Source organism: Citrus clementina, unplaced genomic scaffold, assembly GCF_000493195.1.
Source record: "Citrus clementina cultivar Clemenules unplaced genomic scaffold, Citrus_clementina_v1.0 scaffold_3, whole genome shotgun sequence".
Classification (NCBI taxonomy): Eukaryota; Viridiplantae; Streptophyta; class Magnoliopsida; order Sapindales; family Rutaceae; genus Citrus; species Citrus x clementina.
The window spans coordinates 34,681,841-34,700,370 of record NW_006262339.1 but is presented as its reverse complement, the minus strand read 5'-3'; the positions used below and the strand labels follow the sequence as shown (position 1 = coordinate 34,700,370).

General features: G+C 34.9%; 2 protein-coding genes across 11 annotated transcripts; both read left to right on the top strand.

The window, feature by feature from the left end:
* The first annotated feature begins 611 nt into the window (after positions 1-611).
* LOC18048451 (cell division cycle 5-like protein) lies at positions 612-6,186 on the top strand. The gene is made up of 4 exons (XM_006442626.2): positions 612-959; positions 1,498-3,219; positions 4,476-4,757; positions 5,008-6,186. Exons 1-4 carry the CDS (start codon positions 783-785, stop codon positions 5,806-5,808), a joined length of 2,982 nt encoding a protein of 993 aa, XP_006442689.1. The 5' UTR covers positions 612-782; the 3' UTR covers positions 5,809-6,186.
* A 480-nt stretch (positions 6,187-6,666) lies between these two features.
* Positions 6,667-14,827, top strand: LOC18048424 (probable low-specificity L-threonine aldolase 1). Of its 10 annotated transcripts, XM_006442613.2 has the most exons (13): positions 6,738-6,764; positions 8,587-8,693; positions 8,817-8,871; positions 8,983-9,051; positions 9,517-9,970; positions 10,265-10,376; positions 11,600-11,650; positions 11,736-11,807; positions 11,897-12,032; positions 12,162-12,220; positions 13,743-13,843; positions 14,407-14,473; positions 14,578-14,827. In XM_006442613.2, exons 5-13 carry the CDS (start codon positions 9,528-9,530, stop codon positions 14,614-14,616), a joined length of 1,080 nt encoding a protein of 359 aa, XP_006442676.1. In that variant the 5' UTR covers positions 6,738-6,764; positions 8,587-8,693; positions 8,817-8,871; positions 8,983-9,051; positions 9,517-9,527; the 3' UTR covers positions 14,617-14,827. The 10 variants fall into 10 exon arrangements, with proteins under 10 accessions (XP_006442680.1, XP_024043689.1, XP_024043691.1 ...); XM_006442617.2 differs by lacking the exon at positions 8,587-8,693 and having other exon boundaries at positions 6,667-6,764; XM_024187921.1 differs by lacking the exon at positions 8,587-8,693 and having other exon boundaries at positions 6,667-6,764; positions 8,972-9,051.
* Positions 14,828-18,530: the final 3,703 nt, after the last annotated feature.

The window sequence follows — 18,530 nt, the reverse complement described above, 5'->3', positions numbered from 1 at the left end:
ATTATATCACACTACTTAACAACGTGTTTGTATTAAAAAAAAAATAACCGCACTCGCAGTTGAAAATAATTATATGTATAAAGAGTAAAAAATTCACAAGATTTTTATATGGGTATTTGTCTATTTGATTTGTGAGAAACTGAGAATAACTAATAAGAATATTGGCCACTCGATCACAAGCTAAGTGATTGGGTTGCTGCCCTTATATTTGTGAGGGTAGCAGTTCAAGCCCCACAAAAACATTGTGAGGGCTTTGAGTCCTTCCTCAATTGTAACATATAATTGACTGTAGGCAGTCTTCTCATTTACCAATATGAATGGAGTAGACGTCTCTCGAATATCAGTGAGGATAAAAATTTGGATAGTGCTTTACAAGAATTATGTATACTAATTTTAATAATAATCTCATGTAAATATAAATTCTAATTTAATTGTAAATATCAGTAATGGGCTCATATAATATGAGTTATAATTTAATTATCATAGTAAGTTAAAAAAAAAAACCTAATAAGAATATTAGAAAATTTCGGATAAATCCAAACCCGACCCGCCAAAACCAAATACGTATCCGGATCTATTATCAACAATAATAGTCTGCCCCCACCGTCATTTACCTTCCCACAGATTTAGAGAGAGCGCGAGAAAGAAAACCTAACTAGGGTTTTAATCGATTCAATCCATAATCCATACACATTCATACATTTGAAGCAAGCATTTTTACTCCAGCATCAATAACAACAATAATTGGTAGTTGCTGAATTTAAAAAAAAAAAGCGGGCAAGATGAGGATTATGATCAAAGGAGGCGTGTGGAAGAACACGGAAGATGAGATCCTCAAAGCCGCCGTTATGAAATACGGCAAGAATCAGTGGGCCCGTATCTCCTCTCTCCTCGTTCGTAAATCCGCCAAGCAGTGCAAAGCTCGTTGGTACGAGTGGCTCGATCCCTCCATCAAAAAAGTAACCACCTTCTTCTTCTTCTAATTTAATTATAGGAATAATAATCGCTTTTTGTTTATCTGTCTATAATTGTTATATTTGGTTACATTGGATGGCTTATAGGTTGTGTTTGAGATTGAGATGTGGTGTGACTTTTTAATCTTGAATGAAGTCACTAGCTGTTGAGCATTGTTAACTGGGTGGGTAGTTATAAATTATTAGCTGCCGAGTAATTGTGGGATTTGTGCTTTTTCTTATTGGAGTTTGGCCTTGTTGGTACTAAATGTTTCTGCTCGGATAAGTTTAATGGAAGTAGGAAATTAGGGCCAAAGATATTTTGGAAAGTTCTCTAATGAAACTTCATCTGACATTTTTAGAATTATGATAGGTATTTAAAAGAACACAATATCTTGATAAATTACTGTTAAGATGATGTTGTTGCTAATGAAAAGGCGATTGTCTGCATTATTGGTTCAGTGTATGTCATTGTTATTATACATTTTTTTGTTTACCTTTTTTTCTTGTGGACACTGATAATTGACCTTTTTCATATTTCTAGACCGAATGGACGAGAGAGGAGGATGAGAAATTGCTTCATCTTGCCAAGCTTATGCCAACCCAGTGGAGAACAATTGCTCCAATTGTTGGCCGTACTCCCTCACAGTGCCTTGAGAGGTATGAGAAACTCCTTGATGCTGCCTGTGCCAAGGATGAGAACTATGAACCAGGTGATGATCCTCGAAAATTGCGTCCTGGGGAGATTGATCCAAACCCTGAATCAAAGCCTGCACGTCCAGATCCTGTTGATATGGATGAAGATGAGAAGGAAATGCTTTCTGAAGCACGAGCTCGTTTAGCCAACACTCGTGGCAAAAAGGCAAAAAGAAAGGCCAGGGAGAAACAGCTTGAAGAAGCCAGGAGGCTTGCTTCTTTGCAGAAAAGGAGAGAACTTAAAGCTGCTGGAATTGATACTAGGCAAAGGAAGAGAAAAAGGAGGGGTATCGACTATAATGCAGAAATCCCCTTTGAGAAGAAACCTCCTCCGGGTTTTTTTGATGTTACTGATGAAGATAGGCCTGTGGAACTAGTTAGCTTTCCAACAACCATTGAAGAGCTTGAAGGCAAGAGAAGAGTTGATATAGAAGCTCAGCTAAGAAGACAAGATATTGCAAAGAATAAAATTGCACAGAGGCAGGATGCTCCGTCGGCTATATTGCAGGCAAACAAGCTGAATGATCCGGAAACGGTTAGGAAGAGGTCAAAACTCATGCTTCCTGCTCCTCAGATATCAGACCATGAGTTGGAGGAAATTGCAAAAATGGGTTATGCTAGTGATCTTATTGCAGGGAATGAGGAACTGACGGAAGGAAGTGGTGCAACTCGTGCTCTTCTTGCAAATTATGCTCAGACACCACAGCGTGGAATGACACCATCACGAACTCCACAGAGAACCCCAGCTGGTAAGGGTGATGCTGTTATGATGGAAGCTGAAAACCTGGCCCGGATGAGAGAGTCTCAGACACCCTTGTTGGGGGGTGAGAACCCAGAGTTGCACCCTTCAGATTTTTCGGGGGTCACTCCTAAAAAGAGGGAAATTCAAACACCAAATCCAATACTGACTCCCTCAGCAACACCTGGTGGCATGGGAAGTACTCCAAGAATTGGGATGACACCATCAAGGGATGGCTCTTCTTTCGGTGTGACCCCAAAAGGAACACCCATCAGGGATGAGCTCCACATAAATGAAGACTTGGACATGCATGATAGTGCCAAACTTGAACAACGAAGACAAGCTGAATTAAGAAGAAACTTGCGTTTAGGTCTAACTAGTCTTCCGCAGCCCACGAATGAATACCAAATTGTTGTCCAACCACCCGCAGAAGAAGATGAAGAGCCAGAGGAGAAGATTGAAGAAGACATGTCTGATAGGCTAGCCAGGGAAAAGGCCGAGGAAGAAGCTAGGCAGCAGGCATTGCTTAGGAAGAGATCAAAAGTGCTGCAGAGGGAGCTTCCTAGACCCCCTGTTGCTTCATTGGAGCTAATTAGAAATTCTTTGCTTAGGGCTGATGGAGACAAGAGTTCCTTCGTTCCTCCTACTTCTATTGAGCAGGCTGACGAAATTATAAGAAAGGAGCTGCTGAAATTGCTGGAACATGATAATGCAAAATACCCACTTGATGAAAAAGTTGCGAAGAAAAAGAAGGGAAACAAGCGGTCTGCTAATGGACCCACTGCTCCCATTCCTGTAATTGAGGATTTTGAAGAAGATGAGCTGCAAGAGGTTTGTGTCTAATATTTTCCTCTTTTTCAATTTTACGATCTATATTAAAAGTTATTTGTCAATTTAGAATTCAAAATTTGCCTTGTATGATCTGACAAGGAACCATCTCTGCTGATTTCCATTTGCTGAAATTGCTTAGATACTTAGATGTAAGTTCTGGGATGCTTAGACGGTACCCACTACCCAGTCAAACTCGGAACTCACTGGCCCCTCTTTAATGGTCTTTTTGTACTGTTGTTTTCCTTTTTCCTTTTTCTTTTCCCCTTTTTCTACTGAAAAGTGATTGATTAATGTAAAACCTGAGACAAACCTCACTATTTCTGTTCTTAAGGCAAAAGCATTACTTCTGGAAGAATGAAATGAAAGGATTGGCAACTGACAGAATACATGTAAAAGTACAGACACTTGTTAAGTACAGTTGCTCTCACCTCTTGTCTCTTTAAAATGTCCTTCTCTCTCTTTCTTTTTCTTACTCTATTTTGATTGAATGTCCATCTGAAGTGACATATTCCATAGCAGCTGTTTGATGCTTCATATTTTCTGAACTGAACTTATTCTTCGGCTTTCTCCCTTATCAGTTCATTTGTTTATCCAAAGTTCTGTATTTTTGAATTTGGCATGTGTCTGATATTCTTGGATATCCATAAAACACAACTAGGGAAATCATGTTCTTAGAAAAAGGGAAAGCAAATATATTTTAGGGATTTGAGAGTACTTTTTCTTTTCCTCTTCTGGTGATGTGTTTATTTGGTACCTGCTGGTTTTCATGTAGATCTGAAAAAGTTATTGATCGTGTCATGTGTATTTTTTTAATTGGGAATTTTTTGAATTTGAGTATTGATGGATGGAAACTTTTTTGTCCAATCTGTGCATGTATAGACGACCTATCTAACTTGAATTAGGAGAGAACTTGTTGAAGCTTTTTCCGATTTTTGAAGTAGTATATTTCCATTTTTTCCCCTTTAATTGTTGAAGCTACATGCTTGCCAGTGCATAATAGGACCTAGGAGCAAATCCTTCTAACCTAGAAAAGGGGGGTGTATGGGATGAGCGAAAGGTAATTGTCTCGTGGTTTTATATTGCTTTATAAATCCCAAATAACTATAGTATTTGCTGTGGTTAAGGTTTTATATTGTTTAATTATAAAATGATTCTGGTTCTACGAAAACAATTAGTCTCTAATGCAAAGCACATAAGACAGGCTATGATTATGTTTGCTTTCACCATACTCCACTAATTTGATATGGTGTTCACAGGCAAATAATTTGATAAAGGAAGAGGCTCAATATCTTCGTGTAGCAATGGGGCACGAAAATGAATCCCTTGATGATTTTGTGGAAGCACACAATACTTGTCTGAATGATCTCATGTACTTCCCTACCCGTAATGCTTATGGTCTTTCAAGTGTCGCTGGAAACATGGAAAAACTTGCAGCCTTGCAAGGTGAATTTGAGATTGTGAAAAAGAGAATGGATGATGATAAGGAGAAGGCTTTACAACTTGAGAAAACGGTCAAAGTTTACACACAAGGTTATGAGGTATGCTATGGTATGCTTGCTGATTATTTCCCCGTGTTATTACTTCTACTAATTTGATCATGATTGATTCTACTAGATTTCTCAACACACTTTCTTTTACAAGTTAGTGTGTTTGAGATGCAAATAGCAACAAACTATTATGCTGAATCACTTAGCAATTTAAGACAATAATTAGTTGTCTGATTTGTTTGTTGCTATTGCTTAAATTCAGAGTTTTACATTGCTAAGTGATTCTCGTTTAAATGTACAGAAACGAGCTGAAAACCTGCGGGCTCAAATTCACTCAACTGTCAAGCAGATGGAAACAGCTGGAACAGAGCTGGAGTGCTTCCTGGCTTTGCAGAAGCAAGAACAATTAGCAGCATCGAGCCGAATAAATGGTCTGTGGGAGGATGTTCAGAAGCAAAAGGAGCTTGAGCGAACATTACAGCAGCGCTATGGAGATCTCTCCACTGAGCTGGAAAGAATAAGCCGTCTCATAGCTGAAAGAAGAGAACAGGCACAAAAAGCTGCCGAAGAAAAGCGTGCTCTTGAATTGGCTGAGGCTCAAGCCACAGCAAATCAAGCTGCTGAGCAAGTTTCAGAAGCTTCCGAGTCTTTACCCTCAGAGGAACTTGGGAGTTCAATGGCAGTGGATCCACCTTGTGATGAAACTACAGGCCAACAAATAAATACTGCCCACATGGATATTGATTCAGGGAAAGAACATACAGCAGCTGTCACAGATGGATGCTTATCTGACACGGTACCTTCTTTTGAAGAGGGAAAGTTACCCAGTCATGGGGTGGCTGTTGATACCACAGGCAGTTCAGAGGTTGTCAAGGAGGATCCAGCTGTTGATCAGCAGAATGTGGTGGAAGCGAGTAACCGAAATGATGCCTTAACCAAACAAGAGAGCATTGCCCAAGAAACCGCAAAAGATGATGGTTTTGCTGATGAGAGTGCAAACAAAGTTCATGGTGCTGAATTTGACAAGGCAAATTTAGCCGCAAAAGAGTTGGAAGCCAAGGACAATCTGCCTCTCTTAAATGGAGATTCCACTGACAAATAAGCTGTATACATGGATGATCATGATATTGCTAGTTTAATGAAATGTGGAAAGAGAGTGAGTGATGATCAATTGCTCGAAGATGAATGAAGACCTCCCTGAATGATACAGTAACCTGTGGGGAGTCGGAAGAACAATTTTAAGGAGGTTCCGTGAGTTACTCGTGTAACATTTCAAAGTGATTATGGAGGATGCTGGTGAGTCGTGTTATGTTTGCGCCTAATTCTTCCATTCATGTTTTAAGTATAACTGGGACACAAATGACCTTTGTTTCCTGTTTTATGCTCTGTTAGAATGCCAATATCGAGGCCCGTTATCTGGTCCTATGTACCGTGCAGCTGTTGTTAAATTGATCAAACTGTATTAGTGATTTTGTTACAAGCCACTGTATCTTCAGTTTCTCATTCTCTCCAAAAAATATCAAACTTTAGGGGGCAAGGGATTGTTAATTAAAATCTTTATAATTTTTGATAAATTTGAGTTTCTGCATAATTAGGCCCCTCTTAGTGCAGATCTTTGAAGTTGAAAAAAAGGGTCACGTAGCCGCTATCTATTTGTTGGCAACAAATTTTTTATTATTCTGATGACAACGTTCTTGTTCCCGTAGCACATACTGTGTGATTGTGAATAAAGAGTGTACAAATAACACAAAAAATAAAAAATTGCTTACCACACCAGTAAAATAGTCAGGCTGGCGGGCGGATTGTGGTTGCATATCAGAATTGAAATGTTAAGCAGCAGCCCTAATGGATTGTGATTCCAACTAAGCGGTAGCTGAAAAAGACAAGCCAATGTTATCATTCCAACAAAGCACACTAAGCCAAAATGAACCCATCCTCTTACTAGATAAACTTTCAAGAACCTCTTTAAAATATAAATGAATTGCATACCATTCCACCCTCTTTAAATTACGTGCCAATGATCAAGCAAAGCATCCGTTTCATTCTGGACAACCGCAGGTATGCTCATGCTCATGCTCATTGCATTAACATTTATGCCATTTATATTTATCATAAGTACAATCAAGTTTGTTAATTTTGTCATGTATTAGTATGTGCTCATGCATGACTCGTATAATATGCTGCCAAATGGAAAGGCTTCATTCCGTCGTAGTGGCTGGTGGGGTTGAGGTTCTAGTTTTGGCCTCCTGCTCTAATTTCAGATGCGGTTCCAATTACCTGTAAAAGTCGTGTCAAATCAGATAACATCATAAATAGCCGCACTCTAGGTGCGGTAGAGTATTTTTTAAATAATTTTATTTAAATTTTTATGAAAGAAAAAAAAATAGAGGGTTAAGAAATCAATTTAAACTTGGAACTTTGATCTTCCACTTAAAGAAATAATTTGTTTCCCCACCTAATTTTTGCATAAAATTACCAATGGGCTTTTGATCTAGTAAGAGAACTTTTGCACTTACAATATTAAGAGTAAAGGTTCAAGCTTCCATAAAAGTATTATGGGGGTTAGTTTCAGTTCTTCCTCGATTATCAAATAATTGAATGGAGTCAATATGTTCCTCACGAAATATGAGTGAAGTAGACACCCCTCAAATATTAAGGAGGATTCAAAGAATCTGAGCCGCACTTCAGATGAGTACATGCTACGACAAAGGTCCCAATTATATAATCTGTTTGTAAATAATAATTGTAATATTTAATGTAATATCAATAACAGTCCTATATAACAATATTAAAAAAAAAACTTTTGCATAAAATTAAAAGAGGAAAAAAAATAGCGAGAGAGAAAAGAAAAAAAAAAATTGTCTTTGTTGTGGTGGTCAAGTTATTGATTGTTGTGTACTTCCACCAGTCAGCAAGACCTTAATCTGGAAATTCTAGAGTTCACTTTATGCTTCCCTACTGTTTTCTTCTTCTTCTTCTTTTTTTTTTCTTTTCTAAACTGTGTGCAAATTGAAATTAAAAATACTATGAATAATGGTGATTAGATAAACTTAAGTGATATTTTTCTTGATTAGCAATATGATTGGCAATGAATACTTTTTATGAAACAAAGGTTTTTCTAGTATAAAAAAAAAAATCCGAAAAACAACTATCATACATGTGTATCTAATTGGTAAGTACTTCATTGGTTTAAGAAAAAAAAAATCATTTTGAAGAGAGACAATGATTACAAATAGCGACAAGGCTGCATTCATGATTATTTGCTAATTTTGTTTGTTTTCCAAATTGTCTTTATTATATGCAATACTTTTAATTGCAAGATGATAACTTTTAAGAAAAAAAAAAGAAAAACATTATTTTTAATTTGTTAATCTTAAGTAAACTCACAAAAATTCTCTTCTGGAAAATTAAAACCAGTCTACCACCACCAAAAAAAATCAACAAAATAAAATCAATCACTCAGGCTTTCGGGCCTGCCAGTAAACATAAGTCTTGACACGAAAGTGTTATTTGAAAAGGCTAATTAACATTAAATAGCATAATACATTTAATCTTTTCACCAACCAGAAAAGGTGCTTTCTAGTTTCTGCTTTCTATACGAAGGAGAAGTGTTATTTGAAAAGACTAATGAAAATAAATAACATAATGTATTCAAATCTTTACTTAAAACACAAAAAAAAAAAAAAAAAGGAAGAGCCGAGAAAGGAAAATTACCAATGAGAAGAAGTTGGTTGGCATTTGTCATTTTGTTATCATCATCTTTGTTGGATGTCAAATTGTTAGCCACACAGCCAGTGTCACTAATATTCTGGTTGTTTCCGCTTTCTCATGTGATTCTTTTTTGACTTTTTGTCCATTTTTTAACCCTTGAATGGAAAAGGAGCTACTGGCAAATGCTCTGCTAATTTTTGTGTCACGAAACCAAAAAGCCACAGTTACATCCACATGCATGCTTTTGTATGCATGTGCGTGTTTCATATTTTAATGGTGGGTTCAGTTGAGTTCTTGGATTTTTGTTGTCCTATAAATCAAAGTTTTTGTTTTGATTATTGCAAGCTTTTGATATTGGAGTTGTGTTTAAAGATTCTTGGGTTTCTTTTTTATTCGAAGGGGGTGCTGTTAATAAGTGCTATATAGTCCAAAGATTCTTCAGCTGCTTTCAGTGGTAAAGTGCTTCTGCTTTTGCATGTACTGTTATAATTTCAATTCCTTGATTCTTGTTTTTTCTATGAACGTTAAGAGTAGAATTCTAATGATCATTTTAGCATTTCTGCAGAATATAAGCAACGGGGTGGCAAAAAGAGAGATTTATTCATTTTTTTTAAGTATTTTCATCTGGGAACAGGTTTGACCTTCTCTTTATCTCTCTCTTTGTTGGGGTTGAAGTTTAAAGTTTGTTAAAGTTCCTTAAGAATAGTTCAAAGGACTCTTTCAGACAAGTGTCTCAGAAGATCTCAAGTTATGGCTAATAATCAGTTTTCGGAATTTGGTGCTTCAATTTGGGGATGTTATGTACTTAGAAAATTTAAAAAAAAAAAAAAAAAAAAAACAATGCTAGTTTCGTACTTGTGTCATATATTCCATACTTAATTTTTATTTGCTTATATCACAGTAGCATTTTTTTTTTTTACAAATTTAATCTTATGATTGAATTTTTCTCTGACTGTTAATTGCCTTCATTAATATTATCCAACTTGTTAAGCATTGATATTTTTGAAGAGAGAAATATGAAATCATGATTTTGTTCTCTCCTTTTCTAGTATATGGGAAATAGAAAACCAATTGATTTCAATTTTTGTTTTTGGGTCAGTGTGAGTGAAAATGGTAACTAGAACTGTGGATCTCCGGTCGGACACCGTCACCAAACCCACTGAAGCAATGAGGGCTGCTATGGCAAGTGCTGAGGTTGATGATGATGTATTAATGCACGATCCGACTGCATTCCGCTTAGAAACAGAAATGGCGAAGGTTATGGGCAAGGAAGCTGGTCTGTTTGTGCCGTCAGGCACAATGGGTAACCTCATTAGTGTGCTTGTTCATTGTGAAACTAGGGGAAGTGAAGTCATTCTTGGAGACAATTCTCATATTCATATTTACGAGAATGGAGGCATTTCAACAATTGGAGGGGTGCATCCAAGGACTGTCAAGAACAACAAAGATGGAACAATGGATATTGATTTAATTGAAGCTGCCATTAGAGATCCGAAAGGCGAGATTGTGTACCCGACAACTCGACTTATCTGTTTGGAGAATACGCATGCAAAGTATGTATTGTTTTTGTCCCAAATCAAATTGAATTAGTATGTGCTGCACGGTCATATTATGGTGGTTGGTTATTCACATCTTCGAAATGGAGCAATATGGTCTTTCAAAAAGGCATTACCTTTCCTTGATTCTTATGACACAAGTACAATGTACGCAGCTAGCGTATCAGGTCTCTTTAAAATACCCGCTATGTGTGCACAGATTGAAAAAGTATTCTTTGCTCTTTATAAGTTATTTATTCCTTCGATTATCATTTGTGGTTAATAATTCTTGTAAGTGGTATTCAAATGCAGCTGCGGTGGTAGATGCCTTTCTGTAGAATACACGGACAGTGTTGGAGAGATTGCCAAGAAGCATGGTTTAAAGCTTCACATTGATGGGGCTCGCATTTTCAATGCAGCAGTTGTGAGTTAATTCATTTTTAAAAACTATTTATTTGATACAGTTGTAAGACATTCAAACTATTTATTTGATAGAATTGAATGACATTCAATTCTATCATCTTCATGGAAGTTCACTCTAGGAAAGTTCTAGATTCATGTAAAACATCACCTTTGACATCTAAAAACCAGAAAAGTAAAAATAAGCAAGTAAAATTTTTATAGCAGATGGCTAAATTTTAGGAGCAGAGTTTTAGGCAGCATATAAGGTGCTTGGTTGTATTTAGTCCAAATCCAACTTAAGGCGGTCAACTTGTTGCTCTTCCTCAAGAAGACCAGGAAGGGCAATCTGGAAAATAAGAGCAGTTTGGACATCAAGATTGACTTTCACTGGAAATGTCAGAATGAAAGGTGGACAGAAATTGTATATTGCTGAAGAATGAATGCGAATGCTTGGAAGTTATAAGCCATGGGAAATGCATGTTGAGAAGAATTTTTGATAGACTTATTCTAAAAGCCTTTTTTAAGATTACCAACATAGCCTCATGGCATTCACAGGAACTATCTGCAAAGTGTTACGGATGGAATTTTGTTTATCTTTATAAAAGTTGCATAAAATGCTCACAGATGAACTAACCTTTCTGTTTATCTTCTGTGAAAAAATTATATGTGAGAATAGCTTCGATAAGATTATTTATTTTAACTTTTCTCGGTAGTCTGCTCTGCACTCAGAAGTTCAACACACCCCCCCCCCCCCACCCATCTTCCTTCTCACTCTCACAGGCCATATCTTGACCAGATTGAAATTCGGCCAGCACTCTGTCCTTCTGCTTCAGAGAGAAATCCTTGTTCTTTCTCTTGGTATCAGCTTTAGCTAGTGAAGTTCCAGGACTATAGGGCATATCAGAGAGAGAGCCCTTTTCAACCCTCTGTTTTATGCTGTAGGGGCATAGGAGCCCACTTCCTACTATCTGGCTTTCCCCCACCCCCCACAAACAAAACACTAACTATTATTCAAGTGATTTTAAATCTGAGTCTTTCAGAACCAATTTGTCTGGATATCCTATAATAGTTGCTCAGGATATCTTTGTTTTAATTGTTTTCATGAAAAGAGGTGATGGGAAAATATCAAGCTCATTTGAGTATTTTCTTTGCACCCATATACTAATCTTCTCTTTTGCTTTATTTCATTTTAATGTCAAAAGCATTTATGTGCAATCATCTGACCGTGAAAGATTGGTCTTCCAGGCGCTTGGTGTTCCTGTTCGCAGGCTTGTACAGGCGGCTGATTCAGCTTCGGTATGATTTTCAGTTGACAAACTTGGACAAATAATGCAATAACCGTACTTTCTTCATGCATCTGAGTTTTTTTATTCCAAACCAGGTATGCCTGTCAAAAGGTCTTGGTGCTCCTGTTGGATCTGTTATTGTTGGTTCCAAAGAATTTATAAAGAAGGTAATGATGACAAATTTGCATTCAGGAGTAATGGCAGCTATATCTTCTTTCCAGTCAAACTTAACTTTCTTTCCTTTCCTGCTCTATAGGCTCGAAGACTTAGGAAAACCTTAGGTGGCGGTATGAGACAGGTTGGTGTCCTTTGTGCTGCCGCATTGGTTGCTTTACAAGAGAATGTTCTTGTAATGCTTGATGGTGACCACAAGAAAGCAAAATTGTTGGCAGGTAAATAATTTGAATGCACTTGTTTATTTAATTCGATACGCCTATCTTTTGGACTGAGAAGCATACGCTACTTTATGGTCTTATATTTTGTAAATTGTTTGATCACTTTTGGTTACTTTTGATTTGCAGAAGGATTGAATCAACTAAAAGGATTAAGGGTGGATGTAGATGCAGTGGAGACCAACATTGTGAGTATTTTGCTTTCATAATCATAACATGATACTAGTTTGATGTGTACTCATGATTGGAAAATCCCAATAGAAATTGTTATCTAATCTAGCAGGACAAACAAAAAACAAAAAAAACAAACAGAATTACTACTCAATTTTGCTGTAGTCAAGGCAGTTTTGACTTATCTTTCTTGGAGCAAGCAAACAACTTGTTATATTCACTTAGGACTTTGATCGAACGCCTTTGTAGGCACATATAAAATCCACCCAAGCACCTTCCAAGACCTTGTTGCAATGACCCAAAACAGTACCTACAACTATAATATGCAAAAGCAAGATAAATCAACATCAACAATAATAACCAAACCATAACACAAACAGTTTGCATGGTTCACCAAATTACCTATGTCCACGGATGTCGCAGATTTCACTAGTAAAAGGATCAGCCAAGTTACAAGCCTCATTTTAATCTTCAAGTGATGAGGTAACACCGCTACCTTGATGAGAACTTTCCCATATTATTGTGTACTTCGAATGATGAGATATCCATCTATAACTGAACATGAGCAAAGATTTAACATCCATCTATAACTGAACGTGAGCAAAGATTTAACAAGCTAAAGGAATACGCAAACATATCCTAGGGTATCGGTTTGGTCAGCACATCAGATGCACTCTTGTGTGTGAATTTTCTCAATATAGGTTTTATAGAAGCAACATCCTATCTCTGACTCCATGATATTGGACAACAATGTGCTTGGTTCTAGGTTAGAGCAGTTGCACTGTCACAATCACACGTAAGCAACACTACATCCTGCTTCAATCCCACACCATTCACCAAACCCCTCAACTATATAGACTTTGATGCTTTGGTAATTGCTATGTATTCCACATCCGTAGTAAACAAGAAAACAGAAGGCTAAATCATAGGTCTCTAATTAATTGTTCCATCACCACATGTGAAAATAAAATCCACTGTAGATCTCTTCTTATCTAAGTCACTAACATAATCTGAATCAACAAAACCAACAACATTTATTGCATCAGTTTGTGTTTCACACATAATTCTCAGCTTCCAAATACTGTTTTCCCGGATTTGCCATGCACATGGAAACAACACCCATGAAGAATATTAAAGTTACAAACCTCATCTTAATCTTTAGCCATTGCACACCACTAGATCGTAATATCTCAACCTTAAAAATCCCAATTGTTTTAGAGTTGCACTCTTTGTTGCTCTCTTTTCTCTCTACACTTCTGAACACACTGTTTTGTGGACACTTGACTAATGCTTTCCTAAACCAGAGTTTAGAATATATATGAAGATACTCACATCTAATAACTTATTAGAGCCACAAACATCAACACATTTTACTGAGTAGTTGTCTTAAATTTCTCCATTAAATGACAGAAATAACAAAAGAATTACTAAATCATTTCAATACCTCAATTTCTATGTACTGTTATTATAAGCTTTATTCTGAGGCTTTTAATGAGCACCATATTTTGAATTTGCTTATTCATAAATATGCATTGTCAGGTATATTTTGAAATTACAGAGGACTCGAAGTTGTACGCGGCATGCCTACTCAAAAAATTGGAAGAGCATGGTGTACTTGTTATGCCAGAGAGCTCTACAAGGTGTGTCTCTTAAGTTCTCGAACATCATTTGAAAATGCAATATATTTGATGATTGTTTTATATTAGCCTTTCCGTTCTGCAGTTTGGATGTTTAGGCAGTCATGGAAGATATCCATGTTTAAATCAAAAGTAAACATGTTCAAAATCATTTATATTTTTCTGAAAATATACAGAACAATGAATCTGATTACGTTAATGCTTTATATATTCTTGCTGGATTTAATATATTTCTACCTTGAGGATAATAATTTGGTTCTCAATCTTTGCTAATTTAATCAGTTTTTCACTGGAATGCATCTAGTTTTGAAAATTCTTTTCAAGAAAATAAATTGCACCAAGGCCTCATTAATTTTTGCATTTTTCCTCTTAATTTTGCTTGATTTATTTTAGTTTCCCAACCTTCTCTTTGGTCAACTTGTATTTATAGTCTCCAGCAATTAACTAAGATTGAAAGAACCATGAATCTTTGAAGTTATGGATTTACCTTTAGTGTTTATTGCTCGGAAAATCAAGGATATATAGATAGCTAGGATGCTAATTTAGAGATATTTTTGTTCTTTCAGAGTTAGAATTGTGGTCCACCATCAAATTTCAGCAAACGATGTGCATTACACTTTGTCATGCTTTCAGGTGATTTATACCACATTGATTTCCACCTCTTGTGGCTAAGTTCTTGAACTAAAAGCTTAAAATTGTTTTCTTAATATTTATGTTCACTTGCATATTAATTGCAGAAAATTTATGCTGGAGTATGTGAAGAAAATGGAAACTAGGAGGAGAAATTGCCATCCTATACTCCTTTGAAAAACATTTGCATATGCTTCAGGGAATTGTTACGAACCATCTTGGCAGAATGGCAGTAACTGCTTCCTGTATAAAAACTTAAATCAATTTTAGTTGTGCTTTAGTTAACTTTCTTAATTTATCCAAGTATCAGTTGCAAGTTAAGTGATTTAATTAACCAGCTCATCTAGCTTTTATATATGTTGTGAATTTTCACCAGTAATGCAAACCGTGAAAGCAAATGAGCATTGTGTTTGGGAAAACTGGAGTTCACATGGGCTGAAAGCCTTGAAACCATACAATTTAAGTGCACAAACATTGTTAGGAGAGTAATGAAGAATCTTTATTCTGGGTTTGCGAGCAAATAATCAAAGCTTTATGTAACTGGAGAGTAGAACTAGAGGCTTGTGGTTCCATTGAAAAAGATTGCAACAAGTTATGTTTCTTTCCCTTTCATTCTGAAAATGGGAATTCAAAAAAATCTTTCTTAAAATGAAATTTTGTTTGGGTTGGTAGCAAGGTGTATATCTGCAAGATTATTATTTATCACTGATTCTTCATCGGGTCCCTGTCGGGTGTTGTGAAGTTGCATTACGATTGGGTGTTGTTAAGCTATATTATGCTGTAAAGTGCATTAACCTTAAATTTATAACCAGTAACACAAAAGTAGAACCAATCAGAACATACTTCAATTTCTGAATACAACTTTACGATTGATATAAGTTCCAAAGTAATATATCATTTCATACAGTTTCAATCTTGCAAGTTGCTAGATATTGGGCTCCATTTGTACTAGGATTATTTACTTTTACTGAAAAAACTCTATAAAGGAATTATATAAAATTCAAAAGATTGATAGAAAACAGCTTGATGTAAACAAAAGTGAACGAGACCTTGATTCTAATAAAGACCGAACAAGTTGCCGGACCCATAACTTCATGTCTTCATTTAAGCTTTTAAGATAAAAAGATAGTTTCTGGTGCAGTTGTCTTCGGACTCTTTATGATCTTAAAATATGATTGTCATGTCATTAGAAAATATAAATATCATCTATAATTCACTGAAAGATAAATACTTTGTTATCTTAGATGATAGGATAACCTTAGATGATGGGATAACATATATATATATATATATATATTAAAGAATTAATAATCATTCTCCTCAGTTCTCCTCAACTCCTCTTTTACTGTTTATTACATTTTCAGCCGTTCGATTAAATCTAATAGTTGTCAATTTCTTAATTTTTTACCCCCATCGCGTAGGGTAACAAAATCCAAAATATAATATTTACCATACATTGAAATTTTTTATTTTTTAATAATATTTTTACTTTATTAAAATAAATATGTGTCAAAAAATAATTGGTCGAACATCACCACGTCATCAGGTGATGTGTTGGTGTTTACATCAAAGAAAGACTTTCGCCTTCAGTTGAAAACCTCATTCCAATTACCAATATTAAAACCAAGCCCTGAGTCTTGAGAACCCTTTTGTTCCCCGAACATGAAACAGCTGAGGCCGGTGGGGGAAGGAAATAGATAATTTTGCAGAGGATGATTGAATTCTCCAATTTTATGTCACATCTCAGAAAATTTATTAATATATGCTATTTATTGTAATTGGAAGTGACAATCAATAGAAATTTTTCTTGGTTTCAACAGCTACAAAGACTGATCAGGACCACCCCCACAACAGCCATTTCTGTAACCCTATTTGCAGGCTTGAGATTCCAAATGCAGGAAATGTGTTTCTTACTTTAAGTGGAAGGATTTATATTTCCTTTATTAGCATTATTAATCATCTCCGTTGATAAAACAGAGTAATATTTGGTTTCATTATTTTATTTCTCATTGTTGACTATTTTTATATCGAAGTAAAATACTAGGGTTAGGGTTCACAAACATTCCCAACTCCCGAACACTCCTATCCCTTCTCCTCGCAGCACAGCACATACATAGAGAAAATATATTAGCAAAACTCTTCAAAGTTTTGGGTTTGTTTATGCATAATCTAGTGAAATTGTACAGATATAGGCCAAAATTTATAAGCAAAGGTTAAATATTATTATTTGGATTCTATACTTCTAAGTTTTCAAGTCACATGATTTCTTTAGTTAATTATTTTCTTATAAACTTATACAATTTAAGAATTAAGGTTTTCTCTAAATCTGAGTTCTTTTGATCTTTCAAATATTGTATATCATGTGTCTTTTGAAGATAATATATGATCAATTACTTTTACAATTTTATTTATTTATCATTAATCACTTGCGATAATTGTGACTTGCCGAGAGAATTGATGTTTACATACCAAAAATGTACTTGCTAGTACTAGTATACCTAAGAATTCTTAATTAATTAATTGTAAAAAGCCCCCATTTAAATCACTGAGGAATATCATGGAAAATTTGGGTCCACTATTTAATTAACCATTAGAAATATATTTGTAATTATCCTTTAAATGACTAAACACTATTCACCTTTACCGCATAATATGCCCCTTCTCATTCTAGGTAAGCTAAGTGTGATCACACAACCACCATGCAAGTTCTTGTTATAAAAGTCAAACTTAATTGAGCATAAAAATTCTAATTACAAATGATGATACACATTTTTGTTGTTTAGTAGAATTAAGAGACACTTTCGTTTGATAAGAATTTGCAGTAGAAAAGAAGGAACATTGTAGGGAATTTCTTTGAAGGTTCCCAAATTTTGTTTCTTTAGATTAGTTACATACAACTTTTGAGCTTTATAAGTAACTAAAAGTGATTGAAAATGGCATCCATTCAGAACCCGCTCAAGCCATAGGCAAGCAAAGCGCCCAGCTAGCAGCTTGGCCAAAAATTAAGCCCCTCTCTTTACTAATAAGGCCCTTTATTTATTTGTTTATTTTTATAGACAATTATGAGGGAAAAAAAATACTTACACCCTTAAAATTTGAGAATGATCATGCAAACTCTCAAATTTTCCATAAGAGACCAAGATTTCTTTTCGACAACAAAATCTTGTAGCTCTATTAACTCATAAAAATTGACTTATGTTTTAATCATAAATAGAAAATTAATATTAAACTAAATATATAAAAAATTTAAATTATTTTCAATATTATATAAAATAATTTTAATATTATTAATATATGAGATATATTTTATTAATTGTAAATCTATTTAAGAAAAGATTTATTCAGAATTTTTATAACAAATACAAATATATTCTTTTATAAATATAATTAATAATTTGTATTTTAAAAATTATTTTATATGTAAAAAATTCTAATATTATTAGTTTACTAAACAAATAAAATTAGTTAAATTATATTTGTATTTATTAAAAAAATTGTAGTTAATTTTTTTAGTTACTATTTATAAAAAGTATTATAGTAAAAAAAAAAATCGGGTGTCCCTCATTGAAAACTTAGAGATTTACATGACTATTTTCTTAAACTTTAAAGGTGTAAGTATCTTTTTTTCCTAATTAAAGTTTAAGTAGGACTATTGGCACTTCTTAAAATTCTCTTATAATTAAGGACACAAACAATTTAATATATATCTCCCACATTTATTTTATCTCTCTTCAAACTCTTTTATTTTCTCTCTCATTAAAACTCTGCCCGATCAATTTTTTTATTGAATTCCCTGTATTTTTATCTTCTTCACCGATTAACACTATCTATTGCTTATAACCAAAAATCAGTGAAGCAAATTATGGGACAATTTGGACTATCTCAATTTTTTTTTTTTTTTTGGCTATATCAGAAGAGACTTTAGCCTCCCAAAAGAAAAAAAAAAACACCTTATATCAATATTGAAGTGACTCAGCATCAGCTTGGTAGCTTCCATGTACTCATGTTCCATTGACTTCTTATACTAATTCATCATCAAATAAATTTAGCAAAATGTCGT